The sequence below is a fragment of the Carassius gibelio genome, chromosome B14, assembly GCF_023724105.1.
Source record: "Carassius gibelio isolate Cgi1373 ecotype wild population from Czech Republic chromosome B14, carGib1.2-hapl.c, whole genome shotgun sequence".
In the NCBI taxonomy this organism is placed as follows: Eukaryota; Metazoa; Chordata; class Actinopteri; order Cypriniformes; family Cyprinidae; genus Carassius; species Carassius gibelio.
In genome coordinates this window covers 16,635,091-16,657,056 of record NC_068409.1, presented here as the reverse complement: position 1 = coordinate 16,657,056, position 21,966 = coordinate 16,635,091, and the positions used below count along the sequence as shown (strand labels likewise).

Sequence of the window (21,966 nt, the reverse complement as noted above, 5' to 3'; positions counted from 1 at the left end):
CCCACACAATTAACCTTATTGTCTATTCTATTTTTGACAGTGTCATTGAAGTGTCAAACCGCCGTCAGATCTTGGTTGATTACTATTAATACATAATAATGAACACGATCCAGCTTACGGCTATCATGGACAAGATTTCATGCAACACCCATTTCCTCGGTGTGCTCCCATGCGACTACTTACCACAAACACCTTTAAGAAAATTACCGTCATCGGTTATTTTTAACACACATGTTTCTCGCCTCCCTGGTGAACACTGGCTTGCCATCCACATAAGCGAGGACGGCGTTGGATATTTCTTCGATAGCTTTGGAAATAAATACGACTATCCCAGTTTTCCACTAATAATCAGTGATTTTTTAAAACTGAATTCTAGAGTGGTACAATATTCCTCTGTGCAGGTCCAGGATTTTTCATCAGATACCTGCGGACAGCATTGTGTGTTCTTTCTCTATCACATGGCAAGGGGTCGTGATTATGATTATGTGTTAAAGTTATATAGTGACGATTTGATTAAAAACGACAAACGTGTGTCTGCTTTTGTAAAAAAACTAAAACAATCTCAATGTAATGAAAATGTTTTCAAGTGTGTTCAGTGTGTGCAAACGGGTGAAATGTTCATGTCAAGTGTTTAATATTTCACAATAATAAAAAACAAAATAGAAAATTCTTGTTATAACTCTTTATTTTACACACACACACACACAACAATATCAATAACATGGTGAATAAAAAAATGAGAACGCAGTCTCTAAAAAAAAAAAAAAATAAATAAAAAACTCAGAGATTAAAAATGTAACCATTTGCTACGATCAAGAGTGGGGGATTTAAATACACCATCTTGTGGATAATTAAACTGTCCTGATGTGGTACTTTGGTCTACCTCACGTTTTTTACGTTTTTTAGAAGATTTGGTTATTGGAGGTGTCGATTTGGTTTTAAAAGAGTTAATCGTATGTCTAACATAGTGATTAGGGACCGTTGAATAAGGCATGTTTAAACAGGCAAATGCCTCCAGAAACTCATTCCACCCAGCAGGTCTCCGTTCGTCAAGAATCTTTTGCGGTGCCATGACACTTTTAACTAAATCCAGCATGTGTGAACCAGGGATGGTTTTACCTTTAAATACAAACTCTCCCGACGCTGTCCAAGAAGCAATATCTTTGTTTTTAGACATTTTATCCAAAATGTAGCGAACGTTTTTTTCATTCCTCTGTGGGACATTCTTCAAAACATCATCTGCAATAACATCTAAAACATACTGGGTGTTCATACCCGTAGACTCCGCAGGTTCTTCTTCTTTCTCAGCTTGTGCAGTTGATGGAAGTGATAATGTTAGTGTGCTGGTCTCGCTGTCTGCCAGCTTGGATAATGTTAAAAACCTCTGCAATACAGATGTATACATCTTTGCCTTTTCATATGGTTCCAGATCATTCCTGTGCAAAATATCCCTCATGGTCATATCCAGATCGTTCTCCACTACCTGATGTATAGATTCACGTGTGGTACCTGCCTTTAGTTTATCCAGCTGTCTTTGTGGAACCAGGTACATCTTCTCAGCATGTTCCATCCCTGACATTATTTATTAGATGCGATCAAACTGGTTATGAAAGGGACCGCAACACTTAAAAGTGGAAGAAGAAACCCGCCTTGTTGGTTAATCAACCGTCTCTTTCTTTTGACTCCGACTTTCTTATCTGCAACAAATTTGATTTCAGTTCTTTTTCTTTTCAGCTTCTGGTGTTGCTGCTGTGTGAGCGGGATATTACCGTGGAGAACATTAAGAGCTAATTCACACAAACATAAAATGAACTCATCTGTGGCTGCCTGTAAAATAACACGTCTTTGTTTGGGTGTTGCTTTTAATAACAGCTTTAAAAGAGAGTGGTTTCTTAAAAGTCTCCCAGACATCTTTTTTTCACCCTAATCAGTTACGTTTTTTTTTTTTCTGGAGGTATACAACAGGATGTTGTGAAAGTAATGCAGTTCTGAGACGATACTGTTCGGGGGTCTTTGCTTTATAATCAATCAAAAGGTAACCGTAGGGGGAGCCAGTAGCATCTTCATAACACTCCATGAAAAACTTTGAGTTGTTTGGGTACATCTGTTTAGCTAAAATACTAATCTGTGCAGCGTCTCTCGAATTCCTGAAGACAACCAGATAATTTGTGTTCAAATTAATAGTTCTGCTGGATTTACCTTGAAAAAATAAATTCTGTAGAATGTAAATAACATTCAGATTTTTATGATGTACATAGACTGTAAAAAGTTTCTCAATCTGCTTGTTATTGGAAGCATCCTGCATAAAATCGTCAATTATGACGAGGGATGTTTTATTGACAGGAAACAAAACATCATCATCCAAAGTTTGTGGAATTCCTTCTATAAATTTAATATTGTTATCATACATATTCAACAAATCATCATACAAAGGTTGCCATACAGAATAAATGAAAACAATATTGTCAATTTTTTTAGAAATCAACTTTCCTGCATTTTGCAACAACATTTTTACAAAAAAGGTTTTACCACTGTTGCTTGGGCCTGCTATAACCAATGAAAAAGGACATTGGAGTCGAATGTCAAACCCTTCTGTGTCATGTACACCCCCACCAAAAACGTTGTCAGAAGCCATATGGAAGTGTAGTGAAGTCAGGGAGCAGTACACGCTTATCGTACACAACTCTGAATTTCTTTACAAATGACTTATTGTGTAACGTCAAATCCTTTTTATCCCTCACAATAGTGTCGTTGTGTGCAAGAATATGACGGCTATCACCCCTCCCCTTCACATAATGCTTAACAAGTCCAATCATTGAATCTAATGTGATGGCTTCGGAGTTTAAAGCGTTAAGTGTTATGCCTTTCACTTTCATACAAACCTTACCCATAGCGGTGACAAAACCATAACTTTTCGGGCCAGTGCTGGTAAAGAGGGTAATATGATCGCCGGGCCCGACTTCATCAGTAAGATCACCGAGATATGGACCTAGTGGCGGTTCATATTCACCTTCTCTGGTTGTAAAAACAACACTGTCGGTATCGCAATAAAGCAACCTATCACCCAGCCTGTCCATAAGCTCATAGAGTTCTAAACGCGCATGGGCAGTTGTAAAAGCACCAATAAAGACATTGACATCGCGAGTCTGGGGGGCTTTCCCTTCGGGGTAAGACCACTGTACAATTGCCGCAGTGTCTGACACAAATGAGAAATGTCTGATGTCGTACTCTGCACTAAAAATGTGTCGTGCAAATTGTTCCGGATCTGTAAGTATTTCAGTTTTAGGTAAACCCTCACGAAGGCAGAACCGCCCCCAGAGTGAGTTTAAGACCAATTTCATTATCGATCTACGCGCAGGGTTCGGTTCAATCTTGTCCACATTCAACTGAATCCCTTCTTTTTCAAAGTAATCTCTGATATAAGATTCTTTGTCTGCATCGGTCACCACATCTTTTGGAAACCCTGAGCTCTCCTGTTTGAACTGTAAAAATGTTTTAACATAATCACGGAACAGTGTATCTGATCGTTGGGGAAAATGCCATACCTCATCCAAATTTACCACAACATAGCCTTTTTCAATAGCTTTTAGCACTTCAATGCTTACCCAGCAACCACTGATGGCTCTTTCCTCATCTGTGTGCATACATGGTAGTGTCTGGTTCTGTTGTTCTGCACACAACCTGCAGAGCGGGAAAGTTAATTTTTTGTTTGCGCGGTAGGGTAGTACAGGGTGAAGCAGCTTTCGAGGTGGTAGTACTGTAGCCTTAACAAGGCCGTAATAATTTTCAAGATTATCAAAATCTTTGAAAATTATTTGGGGATGACCTATCGGGAAGCACTTTGTGGCCTGACAAAACGGGTAGAGACTTGTGAAATCCACATACCGTATGACCTCACCCTCTGTTGTCTTGTGATACAACTTGAATGAATTTGTTCTACCGCCGTACAAACTTTCGCGGGGTTTCAATCTCTCAGAATGTTTATAGACGGACATGAACGCAATCACATCGGCATCAGATTGTTTAGCATGGGTCCAGCTACACTCCCACTGAATCTCGGTATGAAGATTGTATGCATTCTGTAAAATTTCAATCTTGTCATCAAACTGTCTTTTGAGAAGACCGTAAGGTACCTTCAATAATGGATTTAAATCATTGGGGTTATAACATTGTTCACAACCGTGAAAAAAACACCCGGCAAACTCTAATGCTTTTTTATTTGTGCCATCGATATAAAAACCGTCTACATAATACTTGCCGAATGACACCTCGCCGTAGTTTAGAGCGTGTTGAACAACCACTGAACGTGATTTGCTGATATATTCAAGCCATTCAATTGATACGTTCGAGTATGTTTTGTTCTGATTGATATATGCGCTGTTGTGTGTCAGTGCTATTGTGTCTTTTGGGAGATAGTGTGTTTTATAGATAGCCATGCAGGTGGATGCCAGAGTGGTGTAATTAAAAGGGTCCAACCCTGTACACAGAATGAATTCATCACGGTACTTCATACATACATCCCTCAGCAGAACGACATCATTTTTTCCATAAATTGCTAGTTCTTTTTTAAAATCAAACACTTGGTCGGAGATAGTACTATACCATGCATCGAACTCCATTCTGTCTTTGTTTGACATAGTCGTATATCCGTAAAACTCTTTAGCAGGGTATGGTCCGACATATGAATCATTTTCAACACGGTTGAAGTGATGTGGGAAATAACCCTTCACAGAGTTGGTCAGATTAAAAGCAGCAGGTGTGTTGGCTAGACGCATGGGTATAAAACTGTAACTATCGATAAATCTCTGTTTGAATGCCTCGTCATACATATGGATTAGACGACACCCTTGCATTGTAATTTTAGGAGGGATCCCCATCTTAGTGAAGTATTCCAAAAGAATGAAATTATCAAATCCAGATGCATTATGTGCAATCCATGTGTAATTATTATAACGAGGCTGTCTGAATTTCTTAATGAGACGATCTACACAATCAGAACCTTCGGCCGAAAATTCTTCTCCCTCAAACGTGATCGCATATACAAAAACTGCAAAATGTCTGTTATTTTCATAACGAGTTTCGAAATCAAAAAAAATGTAGCGATTATTTGGCTCCTTCACCTTAACCGGTTGAATAAAACACTGATGCACACCGTCGGTAACCAAAACCTCACTACAGTGAACACAGCAATCCGCTGGACATTTGTGTGGCTTGGGGTTGACGCCACTGACGTGGTAACGTTTATTACATTTACCACAATATTTGGTAACGTCGCACTGTGCAAATTTCTGACCTAGAGGTGGTTTTTTATGCTTCTGAAAACAATAGTCTGACCTACAGTACCTCAAACAGTCACCGCAGTGTTTTGTTTTTTTGGGGTAAAGATGACATTCAGAATCGTTGCAAACATCACAAGTGTATTGACATCTGTGATCTCGCTGTGCTGTAAACCCTTGATAGCAATACTCACACACGTATGGTGTGCCTACGAACCCCTTCAGATTTTTAATCATAAAATAATGATTGTCGTGCAGGTACAAAAACACTGTTTTAGGATGCGGTACATCTGTGTTTGCATATTTCTCCAGCTTTCCTGTATTCGTTCTATAGAAGACCACTATTTTAATATTCAACATACGTTCAAACTGGGCAATATCCTTAAGTGATATCATATGCTGATCGGTGTATCCTGCAGACTCCTGCAATGCTGATGCTACGGACACTAACTCAGTGTGTGGTTTCTGAGGGTTAAGAAAGTGTGCTAAGCAGATTGCAAAACAAAGATTGTTTTCCCCTGCAATGTTTGAGGGGACGAACAAATTAAGTCTGTTCTTATCAATCACCTGATTGTGGGCTAGTTCCCTTAATTTTCGTCGAGCACCTCCTTGTTTACTTCTTGCTATAGACACTTTTAAATTTAAACACTCATCAAACTGTACATCTGTGTTGCTTTGCATGATTTTTTCAAGATCACTGATGAAGAGATCGACACTGTAATCATTGTTAGCTGACAAGAGTGTATTAACATCAGATGTCAAGCTAGGACCGCTCAAAGTGATGTTAATTAAACTACCATCTCCACCTAATAATCTGGAAAACGCCACTATTTCGGAAAACGTGTCATGTAAAAACACAGTGTAGTCTGATAGACGTGTAGAAGATATTTCCCTTAGATTTATAAGCCTGCGGATTTCCAAACCATTGAATCGCCCTCGTGGTACTACAGTGTATCCGGCCACATCGCCACCCGCTCTTACAAGTGTTTCTATTTCAGCTTGAGTGAGACCCATGCAGGGGTCTGTTAGGTCAAGTGTGTGATGTGACCTGGTACCTGCTCCCTCACCTAGCTGTTGAGAATTTAAAAACTGTTCAAAAATTGGATATGGTCGTGGTTCTGGTACCTCATCTGGCTGTTGAGAATTTAAAAACTGTTCAAAATCAAAAACTGGTTCGGGGGCTTCGTCTAGCTGTTGAGAGTTTAAAAACTGTTCAAAATCAAAAACAGGCTCTGACAGTTCGTCTAGCTGTTGAGAGTTTAAAAACTGTTCAAAATCAAAAACTGGTTCTGACACTTCGTCTAGCTGTTGAGAGTTTAAAAACTGTTCAAAATCAAAAACCGGTTCTGGAGGAGGCTCTGCCCTTGATTGTACCCTGTTTATTAATTTTAACAATTTAGACGGTTTGTGTTTTTTCATCTCATCAACAGTCTGTATGAGCCTGAGTAGCTTTTCTGTGGTGTTTTGTTGATTTTGGAAATTATCATCCCTATTGCCCCTTAACGGTGGATCTTGTTCACCATCACATGACTCCCGACAACGTTTTGCAGCCATTTCTAACACTAATTTATTTAAAAATATTCACAAAATACACACCACACAACTAAACGTAGAAGAAGGAAAAAATCTAATCATAAAACCACATCTATGCACACTTGTGACAAAAATAATACACACTTAGAAAAAAAAAACTGGGTAAAGAAAATAGGACTCACCAATACAGTTATTTAAAAAGATCCAGCAGTTCAGTTAACAGCGTTACAGTCATTTCCTGATCACAGGCCGTCTTAGCATGTGCACCATGATGACGTTTTAGTAACGCAACAATATGTTTAAGGATGATCCCTTGTTTCTGCTGCTCCTTAACAACAGTGTCCAAAACAGCTTTGTTTGCGTCGTTCTGCTGTTTATGACGTGCTTGGTCCTCTATAATTCTTTCTTGGTTCTTGGCTACTGTGTCCAAAAGGGCTTTGTTCGCGTCGTTCTGCTGTTTATGATGTTCTTGGTTCTTGGCAACAGTGTCCAGAATGGCTTTGTTTGCGTCGTTCTGCTGTTTATGACGTGCTTGGTCCTCTATAATTCTTTCTTGGTTCTTGACAATAGTGTTCAAAATGTCATTGTTTGTGTCGTTCAGCTGCTGGTTCTTGTATTCCTCCTGGTTTGAAGGAAGCTTGTCTGCATCATCATCATCTGAATCGGCGACGTTTTCAACAGTGTCTGTGGGTTGATTTAAATTCTTCTCCTGATCCACATTAGATTGGACGTTCATATCACATCCATCCCATGCTTGGGCAAAATGCTCGTCCCAGAGCTCCTTGTCTTCTGGTTCTGTACAATATTGATAATAATTAATACCGATAGTAGTAATAATAATAATAATTTAATTTAATTCCTCTATACTCACGAGTTGATTGTCTCGGACGTTTTCGCTCGGGGGTGTTAGGTATCACGTCGATCTCACAGGGGTCTACAGTCTTTTGTCTATCGGGCTGAACCGGGGGAGCAGTCACATTCTGGTGTTCATGGTGTGATCTTGATTTTACCCACGGTCTTCTAACACCTGCATCAGCAACTGCTTGAGGTATACTGTTTGCAAAACTCCCCGTACAATCTAGAGTGGAAAGAACAAACATTTTTTTTTTTTTTCATGGATGTGATACATATATATTCTAAATAATAATACAAATGATTAATACATACCAACAGGTGTAGAATTAGTAGATATTTGCGGTGGTGAATGGATCTGCGCTGTCACAACCACTCTTCTTCCTAATGGTGTTCCGTGTCTAGCACTGTTTGCTGTTTCATGTCGTTCCGCAGTTGTAACGGACGGGTACCGGTTAACAAGTTGTCTTAAACAAGCTGGCACAGACACAAAGTTTTATTTAGTCTTTTTTTCTTCTGACATTGTAAGATAAATCTTTAATAGATCTATATATTGATTAAAAATAAAAACCCACAGAGCGATCCCCTGTTTTCTCTCGCGACTCGGCCCTTCACCGTACTAATCGACTGTGCGCTCGCTGTTTGTATGAATGAGAAAGGGGAAAAGAAAAAGAAAAAAAAAAACGATCATAAACGTCAATCCTGCCACAAGTACAGTTTTATTTTATTTTTTACAACATAATATAAATTATTAACAGAACTTACCGGGCGCGGGTGTGATGTCAGTCCTAACCCCCGGTACCTCGTACGCAACGTTAGGCTGTGGAGGGCGTGCTGTCGGTGGGGGATAATGAAAAAAGAACGATCATAAACACGCATTCGTTATACATAACGGTTTTTAATAAATAAAGAAACAATCGTTCAAACATACCGCCCGCGTTCAGTGCTTTGATTTCGTTCACAATCGTCTCATAACCGTTGCTCTGTGCACAGAACATCAAATTGCCTGTCAAATAATGGGATGACTCGTGATCACACATAAACAAATTTGATTTAAAATGGCTGTTAATGAAAACTAGACTTACCATTAGGAGAGCCAGACATTTTTAAAAATGTTTTCGTACTTTTAAGACGTAGCAAAAAAAAACTGTTTTAGCCGCTGAAGAAAGCTTCAGCTTCTGTGGCGTTAGCTTTTGTACACGCGAAAAACAGTCGCGAAAAAGAGGCGTGTCACATGGCGCCACAGCAGCCTCAAAGGAAACAATGTAGGTGTGAGCAACAACCTAACGTAAAAACCACTCTGTATGTTTTAAGAAACGAGTGGAGACTATTTTTTATATAGAAAATAGTATCACCTATTTTAAATATCAACATGCATTTGTGTGTGTGTGTGTGTGTGTGTGTGTGCGCGCGTGCGTGTGTGTGTGCGTGCGTGCGTGCGTGTGTGTGTGTGTGTGTGTGTGTGTTTAAAGTCGGTTTTAAAATTAGCGTGAGATTTCAACTCCTTTTACACATCACATATTATGGATAGTATTTTCTTAAAATTAAGGAATGCTTGTTTGATTTTATTAATTTCAGATAACATTCAATTATTTATCTCTTCAGCGACTTGGTTAGCTGATGATTTAGATAATGGTCTCTCTCACTCTTTGAAATTCTCACCTGGAAAGACACCAGACATCGTCCTCGTTTTCAAATGTGTTTGTAGACGGGGGGCATGTGGCCTGTCGGTGCCTAGGTATCAGCACCATATAGAGCAAACAAACATTGATCTTGCCAAGACATCAAAACCCTCACTTTTGCACAGCCATTTTTTCCCCCCCCCCCCAGGAAAAAACCCAGACACCTCCCCACTGTCTCTAGGTGTGAACAACAGGACTTCACAGAAACCCCCCCACAGCTCTGGTTACAGATACAACCATCATAAGAAACCCCCCACCACTGCTCTGGTTACAGATACAACCATCATAAGAAACCCCCCACCACTGCACTGGTTACAGATACAACCATCATATATCCAGTAATAAACACAACACAAGTCAAATCTGAGATCTCTTTGATCTTTTGATTTACACACCTCTTCCATGTCAATCAAGGGTCACAGGACCCAGTGGCATGGCAACCGCTTTGACTGACAGGCCTTATAGTCATAAATCAATCCAACTGACCATGCACACTTCTGACTACCTGTCAATCTACACGGACTGTACGGCCATAAATCAGGCCATAAATCAGGGTAATAAATCATCAAGACTTGAGATAAAGTGTATGATAGGACTACTATCATAAACTCCACCAGGGGTGAGCAGTGTTTGCATATCACAACAGTATCGCGGCACCACGCGTCATTGATGTAAACCGCCGCAATGAGAGCTCTGTCCGCTCTGTCAGCACGTCAGCTGGTCGAGCTGAATAACGCTGTCTGGAACGCTTTTGCTGAGCCATGTTTCCGTGAACACAAAAACACAACAGTATCTTGCAGTCCTCTGAGTTGAGCGTAGTAATCGAATGTAGTCCAGTTTATTGTCGCTTGTGGCGCCTCCGCTGCGGGCGAGAAACAGTAGTGGGGGTCGGAGATGGTGAAGGCATCCGTAGCAGATCGAGATCCCGCAGCTGTTCTGCGTGCGCGGAGTTTAAATGTAAAAATGCGGTTCTGCCGACATCGAGCAGAAACTCGCGACTGTATTTGCGCTTACAGACAGGTAGACGCGACGACAACGTACAAAAACACTGCGACTCACAAGACAAAAAACACGAAAACACCGTTCTGTCGGGACAGAGAGAAGCCGCTGCGTGTGGACACGCCACCATCTTGTATCTTAAAATGTGAATGAAGAGAGGATTGTGATCTTCTGTTGACTGGAGCAGAGACTCATGGGACTCGTTGAGTTTGTAGCTGCTCAGAGCTGCTGATGTAGAGAGCGCCACCTGCAGGAGAAAACTACAACTACAATTAATCAATAATCAATTAAACTTAACAGATTATTATTTAATTCATCTTAGTACATTAAAGTGTCATGTTTGTGCTCTTTTATTGTTATTCTTATTTTCTTGATTCACTACACTACTCCTAAAAATAACCCATATATTTAGATGTTGGGTCAGATTTAGCTGGAAATACAATATTGACCTAATTTGTTTCAAGAACAGTACTGTCATCAAACTATTCCACATGTGATGCAGTTTTGTTTTAACCACTTAGGCTGCATTTACACTGCAGGTCTTGATACCCAAATCCAATTTTCTGACTATATACAATTTTTTGGACGGCCCGCTTACATCATCTTTTGAAAGTGACCCGTATCCAATTTTTGCATTTACACTATACACTGCTGAAACTCCCAAACGTAGACGTTCTGAGCCGGAAAAGGAAGTAAAACAGCACTAAATACAATGGATGCAGATGCAAATAAAATGATATGGTATTTTGCTTTCCACAATATTTTGAAAAGTCAACAAAAAAATCAGCAAAACATTGGTCTCGTACGGCGGAGAATAAAGAGGAGAGCCCTTGTTGCAGCCTGGGCGAATTTCGCGCCTATAATAAGTCATGTGATCTCAGTTGGTGGTGTCCACCTGAGTTGACATCACTTTTTAATGATGTACGACTCGCATTTACTGGGGGATATCCGATATGTCTGCTTACATGGCACACGCAAATGCACGTATCCGATTCATATCCGATTTATTACCACGTATGAATGAGGCCTGAATCCGATCTGAGAAAATCGGAATCCATGCGTTTTTTTCCTGCTTACACGTTCACCGGTCATATCCGATCTGTGCCACATGAGAGGAAAAAAAAAATCGGAATTGGGTCACTTGAATCATGAAGTGAAAATGGGATCATAGTTTTATAACAGAGGTCATGTTTAACTGCAAATAAACCTTTTTAAAACTCAAATCAGGAATAATATAGTTCCTAAACTGTATGAACTTAAAGTTTGCTATCAAACACTCTTTCTTTGTTCTGAGCGACATCTGCAGGAGGAAACAAGTTACAGATTAAATTATTTGGTAAAAATAATTTGATTTTTGTCTGGATTTATTGTTTTTATATGTTTTTTTTATGTTTTAAATCATTGATGTGTGCGTTCTGTTGGATAGAATGTTAATTGACTGTGTTAAAATATAAAAACGTTTGACTGTTTCATTTCAAAGGGTTTTATTTTCACATTTAACTTAAAAAAAAAAAACAGCAATGACCTAATTTACAATGTCGAGAAAGGCATGTTAAGCAATGTTCTGATTAAAATATCTTGTGAAGAATAATGCATGAATGTGGTTACATATGTTACAAGCAAAACCAAACCACAGACGCTACAAAACAGATCAAGAGCTTCAAACAGATAAAACATCTAAACAGACCTGTAAATGAAAGAAATCAACCATAACAGAATAAAGTAAAAGAACAAGAGCAGAAATATGAAAATAAACTCAATGTGACTGATCTGATTCAGAGAAATAACAGTTTTATCAGTGATGATCAGAAGGGGTTTCATGTAATGAAATAAATGAGCTGCTAGTTCATTCAGTGTGAAGACACATAATAATATAAGCATTAAAACTATTACAAAAGACAAATGTTCAGAAAATAATCTTCATAACCATAACTGTAGAAAATCTGGTTTAACTTCTTCTGGTTTTAATTCATCTCTTGGTTTCATTTGATAAGATCTGCTGGTGGCAGCTGAGAGCTGGATTGATGTAAGAATCTGTGAGATTATGAAGTTATTTCTCATAGATGTGATGATCTGCTGCTGCTCTCATCAATCTTCTGCTGTGTGTTCATGTCCTTCTCTAAATCTTCTCATCCTCACTTTCTGATCTTCCTGTTTCTTTCCTAAAAACACATCATCATCATCATCTTTACACTCTTAATATCTGGATGTCAAATCTATAATGATGATGATAAATGTCTCTCACCTGACGTGTGTCTCATGTAGATGTGAAAAGCTCCTAACAGACCGAACAGAACCATCATCTGAAGACACCAGACCAGAACAAACACCAGAGACACTGAACAACACAAACACAATCAACCGATCAATGAACGACAATTAGACAGAAAACAAAACCTTCATGTTTTAAACAGTGACACGTTGTAATGTCTGTGTGCTGATCACTGATATCAACACACTTCACTGCTGAGATCAAGCTGAAACAAGCTAAAGACACTTCAATAATTAAGAGACTTGACTGTTCTTCATCGTTGGTGTTGCTGTGGTTTATATATATAGCATGTAGACATTAATGTATTAAAATCCCACCAGAACAGGGTTTGAGTCTAATGGTCTTCTGTGCGTGACTGACGTGGTTCTTCACGCTGCAGCTGATGTCTCCATCAGTTCCTTCATCCAGATCAATGCTGCTGTTTCCATCCATCAGTGGATCTCCATTCAGAGTCCAGCTGTAGAGGAGCTGATCCCCCTCAGAGGAGCAGAACACCCTCATCACCCCACTGGAGGAGCAGATGATTGACACTTCCACTGAGCCAATAGGAGCTGGAGGAGGGACACATCACAGTCACATGACTCTTTCTCAACATGTAATCAGCATCAATATCAAAGCATTTCTAAAATAAAATATATTGCTGAGAGCTTCTATACCTTCAACAGTCACTTGAAGATCACCTTTCATTGCCATATCTATCACAACGACAAATGATGTGTATTTTCCTGAATCTGCTCTGGTCATATTGTTTATGATCAGAGTTATATTATCAAAGAAGAACTCAGATCTGTTTCTGATGGATTCATGTGTATTTATTATCGGAGACACATTTTTAAAGAACTCAGATCTGTTTCTGATGGATTCATAATAATTATTTTTATTTTTCTTTATGCTAAAAACGTCCAGTCTACTGCCATCATTTAACGTCTTATACAAATTAAGGTAAGTATATGAAGGGGTCAGCTTCATCTGCAGACTGAGTTTGTGTCCCAGAGCTGCGTAACATTGTTTGATTGAATATAGTTCACCAAATATGCAGAGCTGATCCAGACCTGAAGAACAAAACACACACAAGATGAAATGTACCAACATCGACAGAGTCAGAGTGTTACTGCTGCTAGAAATATCATCTCTCTCATCATGAATTTCAACAGACACAAATTACACAAACATTCATCATCAAGTTCTACAGAAGACACAAATCAGACTCTTGATCTCATGTCAGGTTTCAAATGATTTAAAAAAAATCTGTTTTTCTACATATCCTGAAACTTTTTGAAAACAACTGAAGAAATAGTAAAAGGTCTGTACAACACACACAAAAGCATATCGAATCCATCATTGCTCATAATTGAATAAATATTACATTAAATACGTGTACAGCAGCCAGAACATCAGAGGTCTGGTGTATAAACTTTAGTTTCCATGCAGATATTAGAATTTATAAATAAATGGCATTATGTGTGCACAATGTAAATAGAAATATCATTTAAGAATATCATAGAAATGGCATGCTACATTTTAATTTTTAATAATACTGAGGACTGATTGGCTGTGAAATTTCTGCTTTGAATTTAGCTGTTTTGAGTGCAAAGAAAATATTTTAATGCAAATAATGACTACAGCAAAAAATACAATATAATGGACTGTTTATAATATAGAGGCATGTTATCAGCAAACAAATAAGATGATAGAGAAGGTTAGAGAACTGTTAGCAGCGATAAAGTTGAACCATGTGATTGAAGTGCATTCATTTTATATAAAATGCTGCTTTAGTTGGCAAGCTTCTTCAAAGTTAAAGCAATATGTTTAATCAATCAGTGAATGTTTTTTACATTTCCAAGTAGATAATCAGCGGTTATACTTTACAGATGGATATTTCTGAAAATTCACTTTATTTATGAATTACCACCGGAAACTTTTAAAGACATTTTTCTTTTCATATTCTTAGAAATTACTTGAATATTAAAAGAGTTTGATGTGAAAGTGACTCACATGCAGCAGTTTGCAGCAGCATCAGTTCAAAGATGAGCATCATTTCTCTAAAGCCCAGATTCAGAAAAGAGTTAGATCGAGTCTCACTGACAGACAGCAGCTCTACTGACACATCAGGATATTATTTGACTATTACAGAGAAAGTAAGAGGAAGTTTTCAGAGATTGTTAGTGTGATTTAGCAGTTCCTACTTCAACACACACACACACACACACACACACGCAACTGAAAGTAAGAGAAAGAAGAATCATTATACAGTCACACTTCTAAAAGTGCAAAAGGCTGTAATTATTGTTTGAAAGACTTTGTTAAAATTTCATCAATGCATTTTTTATGAGCAAAAAAAAAAAAACTCACTAGATAAAAGTTAAATTGTTTACAAGCTCATTAAAAGCTTTTGATTCATATCAAAAATACTTCATTGGTAAACATCCCCTTCGACGTAAAATACCTAAAGATCGGAGTCAATTCTGAAAGCTTCTTCTGTCTCCTGGATTTAATCGACAGCTGAAAGCTGGATTGATGTGAGAATCAGTGAGATTATACTGTGAATAGATGTGATGATCTGCTGCTGCTCTCATCAATCTTCTGCTGTGTGTTCATGTCCTTCTCTGAATCTTCTCATCCTCACTTTCTGATCTTCCTATTTCTTTCCTAAATCACATCATAAAATACCTACATTTTAGAGTTTAGATACCTGAGATAGAACTTCTTCCACGTCATATCTAGAATTCGGCTAGAAATGTCATTTTGAGATAAACTAATGCCGGAATCACAAAACTCACTTCCACTTTCCATTCTGTCCTCACCAAAATCATGCTTTCTGCTTCCTTGGCCTTAATGGCTTGAAAATTGCCAGATTTTTTTTTTCTTTTAGATGGAACTTTCCACTTCAGTGCCATCACAAAACAAATTGGTCTGCAAAATGTTCACTGCTAAAGATTTAACATCCACACTTTTGCAATCAGTTACCTCAATCTCTGCGCTCTCACTCTCAGACAAACTCACAATAGTGCTCTCCTCCACTGCACCTGGATCTACCACAGGCGGGGCAGCATTATATGGTCCAGCCTCAACAGGCTTGCCAGCATTTACTTCATTCACCAAGTTGTTTTCTTTAGTTTTACCAGGCTAAGCGTGAACCAAGTGACCCACCTCCCCACAATTAAAACATTTACTTTTGTCCCTTGTAGCACTGATAACATAGTTAAAATCATCAACTTTCAGATGCAGTGATAATTTGAGCTCCTCATCATCTTTTAAAATCATGTAAACTAAACGTCTAAAACACACCACGTTTCTGAGGTGAACCACAACCAGTTGGTATCATCTTAATAGGTGATACCAATTTTTGGATGTCATGTAGAGCGGGAGGACTGGTGTAAAAAGATTGTGAACAACAATTCCAGTCTCAACTAACTCATTTGCTTTTTCAACAGAGTTAAGAAAAACAGCTGTAGCACTATTTTAGAGGCTGACATGATATTCTCATGTTGCACAACTTTTCCTACAGCTAGACAACAGTCTTCCAACCTCACTGCAGCCGCCACTTTAACCCCATCGTGCCATGTGAGTTTACTCAAATTCTACAACCGTGGGGCTGTCATGCAGGCCACAAAAATAAATGGCAGCACACGGCCCGACCAAAGGAATAACCACCAAACTTAATACTTAATTCACTTACAGTCTCCAACCAGAGAGTGATACTGATTTAAAGTTTAAACATGACAAATTTTTGTACACGACTGGCATACAGTGAAGAAATGTTTTATATTTTCCCCTGAAAAATTAAAACAATTTATATTTTTTATTGATTTATTTTCAGTGCATTATTATGCTGAACATCTTTGTATGCTGTCATCATATTATGAGCACACCCCCATATTGTGATATGATTACACAATCCGTTAAAATTGTTTATTTATTCTGTTATTGCCCATCAACACATCCATTTTTTTTTCTCAGAGAGAAAGAGAGAGAGAGAAAGAGAGAGTATAACACAGAGCAATTGGGAAACAATGTTCAAGCATGCAGCAGATGCATCTGGATGTTGAGACGTTCCATCAAATCTTCAAAAAACATTCCTCAGGACATTATTTATGGTTTTGTCGTCCTTGGTCATGGTCGGATACATTTAAACAACATTCATTTCATCCCCTGGGACTCAAAGGTCGAGTTTGGAATTTCATGTGCACCGATTTTCGCATATGAAAAATATGATGATGCCAGAGGTCACATATCAATATGATTTTGATGTCAAAGGTCAAAGTCATTAATCATAATGACGTTGGCTATCGGGTACTTACTACTAAGGAGATTTCTGAGAATTCAGACTCCTGCACTTTATTTCTGAATTACCACCACGAACCTTTAAAGACATTTTTTTCCCAGATCATTTTGGAGTCTTTAACAAAAACATACAACTCTTTAAACTATAAGTCTTGCAACAAATTGAATAATACTTTGTTTTTATTTCAGAGATTGGTCTGATTGGTCAGCATCATAAGAGTTTAATGTGAAAGTGACTCACATGCAGCAGTTTGCAGCCGCTGCAGCATCAGTCCAAAGATGAGCATCATTTCTCTAAAGTCCAGATTCAGAAAAGAGTTAGATCGAGTCTCACTGACACAGCAGCTCTACTGACACATAAGGATATTATCTGACTATTACAGAGAAAGTAAGAGGAAGTTTTCAGAGATAGTTACTGTGATTTAGCAGTACTTCAGCAAACACACAAAACTGAAAGTAAGAGAAAGAAGAATCATTTTAATTTTTCTTTGGCTGGACTTTATTTACATTCTATCAATGCACTTTTTATGTGCATTGATAGAATGTAAATTTTTTATTCAGAACATGACTCCACGTTTAATCCCCGAATTATGAATGTGAATATATAATATACGAACTGTCTGACCAAACAATTAAAATGCTAATTATGCAAGAAAGCCTTGTGCTTTGTTCATCTGAACAACTTTATTAGACTTTATATAATGAATGCGATTATGCACACACTTTAATTAAGCCAAATAATATTTTGGAACAAGTGAGTTCGTTGACTTAAGACATAACATATAAGACACTCTTTTTCACCACCTGCTGGCATATTTTGTGCAATATGAAGAAATGGTCACTGAAACATAATGTACTTATAGTCTACTTACAGTGTATTTATCAGTGTATTTATGTATTTGTGAAAAGGTTCTTCTTTCTTAGCTTTTTATAAACCGAAGAACATTATTTCGGCACAATAAACATTTTGTGAAACAGAACGTTTCTTCAGATTTTAAAGGTTCTTTATGGAACCATTTAGACAAAAAAAGGTTCTTCTATGCATCGTAAAGCCTCTTTATTTTTAAGTGTGTTGTATAAAGTTGACAGCATGGAGGGAAGAGATAAGAGCAGAGTGGATTTAAGTGGTTGAGTAAGGAAGTTAGAAGTAGCTGTAAGAAGGGAAAAGCTGTGAAACATAATACACCACTAATACAAGATCATAAAACTCTATGGCAGCATCACTGCAGACTCTTATTGTACGTTCTCATTCATCAGAGATTCATCAGTGATTGATTTGCATGAAAAGATTAGTTTGATGTGAAACTGAGGAAATATCTGAAGAGGAAGTTTCCTCTTATATTGTTAGTTTGTACATATATGTGTTTTGTGTACATATGTGTTATGATCATTTCATTTCCTGTTTGGAAAGGAAGCTGAGAAAGGAAAATATGGCTTATTCTGAACTGTTTTATTAAAAATGAGGGAACTTAGTCAGTCACACATTTAAACACCCCTAGTTTAGAGATCATATACAGTATATTGCATTTAGTACTGCTGTGGAATGTTATTCTTATTTTATATTATTTGTTTCTAGAAGAGAAAATAAGTTCAGTTCACCCCATTCAACAATTTGATAACAATCAGTAGATGTCATTTTTCTCCAGAAGAGTGGTCTTAAAGCCCTGCAGAGTTCAGCTCCATCCCTCATTAAACACACCTGAACAAGCTATCAAGGTCTTCAGGATTATAGTAACTTCCAAGCAGGTGAGTTTAAGCTAAACAAGGCTAAGACTCTCTCCAGGAACTGAAGTCGAGATGACTGCTCCAGAGGAGCCTTTGTGTTACATACCTTAAAGTATTTCAAAGTATTTTAAGCATTTTACTTTTTAAAGCATTTATTTTGTAATCTGTAGCAAAATAAATTTTAAAAGGAAATGTTCCAACCCTGTTTATATTACCACAGAGAGCTGGTAAATAAAAAATAGGGCTTCACAGTTATGTCTGAATGCTAAGAATTATTTAGAAAATGCAGGATCTGCTGCTGCTCTCATCAATCTTCTGCTGTGTGTTCACGTCCTTCTCTAAATCTTCTCATCCTCACTTTCTGATCTTCCTTTTTTTTCCCTAAAAACACCACATCATCATCATCATTTTCACACTCTTAATATCTGGATGTCAAATCTATAATGATGATGATGAATGTCTCTCACCTGACGTGTGTCTCATGTAGATGTGAAAAGCTCCTAACAGACCGAACAGAACCATCAGCTGAAGACACCAGACCAGAACAAACACCAGAGACACTGAACATACTGAACAACAAGAATTATACACAATACAAAACCCATCCTGCATGTTCCCAGGAGTGTATTTGTTAAACTCATACCACCTTCTGATGTCTGTGTGCTGCTGGTCACTGCAGAGGTCACACTAGAGGTGACAGCTGCAAGAGTTTGTTCTGAAATAAAACATGAGCACAAATTCAGCTGCTTTCTTTCTGAAACACATGCAATAACAGTTCACTGCGGAGATCAAGCTGAAACTGTAACAAGGCTGCTTTAAGCAGGGATTGAATCCGGGTCTCTGGTGCTTTAAGTGTGGGAATTTATTCACTGAGCTACTCCCAGACAGTTAAGCCCAAGAGCGGAAGAGCAGAAGAGCAAAAAAAGTCAAGGAGCTTGAATCTTTAGAAAGTAAAAATCTTTACTAGAGAAAACAAAGTACAAAATAAACGTAGCAAACTTGGCTACCATTAAAAAAAAAAAAAGGTCCAAAAATACAAGCACAATCAAACTTGACTTAGCAACTGGATACACAGGAAGCATAGGCTCAAGATTGAACACGATAGCTGGGAACAAGCAGACTTATAAAGGGTCAAACACGGTGTGAGGAATCAAAGCTGATTAGCAGAACACGGTACGGGGCGTTGACGCCTTCTGTAGGAGCGGAGAGACCATAGAGCTAGAGTTCATAGGGCAAGAGCCATCTGCAGATCTGGAGGGAACATGACACAGTACTCAAGGAGCGTGACCCCTCAAGGCCAGGATGAAAACAGCAATGCAGGTATGAGCCCATTACAGAAACAAACTAGTGAAGATTTTCAAGAATTAAGAGCCCAATTAAGAGACTTGCATTATTAGTTGCCCTGGTTTCTGTATATACAGTATCTGGAGATTCATGTATTAAAATCTCACCAGGACAGGGTTTGAGTCTAATGGTCTTCTGTGCGTGACTGACGTGGTTCTTCACGCTGCAGCTGATGTCTCCATCAGTTCCTTCATCCAGATCAATGCTGCTGTTTCCATCCATCAGTGGATCTCCATTCAGAGTCCAGCTGTAGAGGAGCTGATCCCCCTCAGAGGAGCAGAACACCCTCATCACCCCACTGGAGGAGCAGATGATTGACACTTCCACTGAGCCAATAGGAGCTGGAGGGAGGGACACATCACAGTCACATGACAAACACAGAATCTTGTTCTTCCACACTACTCATACTATTACTGGAGTCTGTAGTGTGTTTACTGTGTGCTACTCATTGTAAAGATTTTAATGAGTCTGATTAGAGAGATTCTGTACCTTCAACAATCACTTGAAGATCTCCTTCAAATGTCTGTCTGATATGTGAGCTGTAAATATTTAATCTGTAATTCCCTGAATCTGCTCTGATCACATGGTTTATTATCAGCATCCCACGAATGATGGTCACTTCAGGTCTGTTATTATAAAGATCACATTCAGTCTCCTCCATAATGCCATGCTGAAATCTACAAAATGGATCATCTTTTGTTTCATTTATTCTCTTTATTATTTTCAGTATATAATTAGTAGCACCCAGCATCATCGGCAGATTGAGTTTGTGTCCCAGAGCTGCGTAACAGGGATCAGACTGATCAAACCAGCAGAACTGATCCAGACCTGAAGAACAAAACACACACACACACAGAGAGAAAAATGTGCATAAATATCACTCTCATCATGAACATGTTCCTAATAATGATTCATACCAAAAACCACACAAAATGGTGCAGAAGTTCCTTCCTTCATCTCAATGACTCTTCCATCTTCGCTTATGAACATTAAGGTCTGAACACAATCACCTGAGCTCTGGAGCTGCAGAAACATTTCCTTAAATACAATGAAGTATTAGCTATTTATGTTGCTTCAAGCACAAGTGGACTCCCTTTTACATAACCACAGTTTTACTACAAATTCCATGGTTAAACTAAAGTTAGCATAGCAATGGTTAATTTGTGGTTACCATGGCTTAACTATATTAACCATGTTTTTTTTTGGGGGGGGGGGGGGGTTAATTCGTGGTAAACCATGGTTCATTTTGATAAGGTGTACAACATCAGCTGTTATACTTTTCTAAGAAGACCGTAAAATCAATCACTTTGATGTCATGGCTCTTTAACACAGGGACTCTTTTATTGTTATTTAAACACTTCTATTTGACATGTCGTAATTGCCACTGATGCACACTGACCAGAAAACACATCACTGTAGACTGTTTTTGAAAAACTCCCATTGTAATTGTCACGGGGTGACAAAAGAGAAGCGGAACTAAGTCCCGCCGGAATTTTGTGTTCCCCTCGGGACGGTGTCGCGGTAACACCGGTCCACTTCCGGGTTGCGCCCGATGTCACAATAACAACGCTAATGACAGATTGACATCTGGTGTGGGGAGTTTGATGTGGCGATCTGTGAGAGGATAATGGAGGCGGAGTAACCACATAAAAAGAGAAGTGCAGAGACCATGAGGAGGTTGTGGATTCTTTTTTGGTCGTTCGTTCTCCCGGCTATTCTTCCTGGTTGGCTTGCCCCCGTGTGTGGTTCTTCTCTTTGGATATGTTCCCCTAGGAGAGGTGAATTCCTGGGACGTTTGGGCTGGCGTGTGGAGGTGTTTGAGGACTATTGTGGGGTTTCGGCTATCTGGCTGTGCAACAGATATATCCGCGATCGAGTGGAGATATTCAGGACAGAAAGAGTGTGAGTTCTGGAAAGCAAGTGAAGACCAGACCGCGCCATCGCTATCGGAGGGAAGTTAAGAGACCTGATCTGGGATTTCGATCAATTGTATACATCT

The 21,966-nt window shown here is 38.6% G+C and overlaps 2 protein-coding genes and 1 long non-coding RNA gene across 10 annotated transcripts in view; 1 reads left to right on the top strand and 2 right to left on the bottom strand.

Moving 5' to 3' along the window:
- LOC127971498 (uncharacterized) overlaps window positions 1–21,966 on the bottom strand; it is a 248,001-nt gene that overhangs the window by 183,722 nt on the left and 42,313 nt on the right. For all 7 annotated transcript variants that reach the window (XM_052574531.1, XM_052574532.1, XM_052574537.1 and 4 more), the window contains one exon: window positions 20,075–20,308. In XM_052574531.1, coding sequence (XP_052430491.1) covers window positions 20,075–20,308 — 234 coding nt within the window. The remainder of the gene's footprint in view (window positions 1–20,074; window positions 20,309–21,966) is intronic.
- The window catches only part of LOC127971505 (uncharacterized), a 108,595-nt gene that overhangs the window by 60,762 nt on the left and 25,867 nt on the right, over window positions 1–21,966 (top strand). The gene's annotated exons all lie outside the window — the stretch shown is intronic.
- On the bottom strand, window positions 361–8,894 carry LOC127971501 (uncharacterized). Of its 2 annotated transcripts, none has more exons than XM_052574539.1 (6): window positions 8,593–8,894; window positions 8,427–8,495; window positions 8,237–8,299; window positions 7,977–8,138; window positions 7,681–7,887; window positions 361–7,604 (listed from the first exon to the last, which is right to left on the bottom strand). In XM_052574539.1, the coding sequence occupies exons 1-6, from the start codon at window positions 8,747–8,749 to the stop codon at window positions 7,000–7,002; spliced, it is 1,263 nt and encodes a 420-aa protein (XP_052430499.1). In that variant the 5' UTR covers window positions 8,750–8,894; the 3' UTR covers window positions 361–6,999. The 2 variants fall into 2 exon arrangements, with proteins under 2 accessions (XP_052430499.1, XP_052430498.1); XM_052574538.1 differs by having other exon boundaries at window positions 8,593–8,885.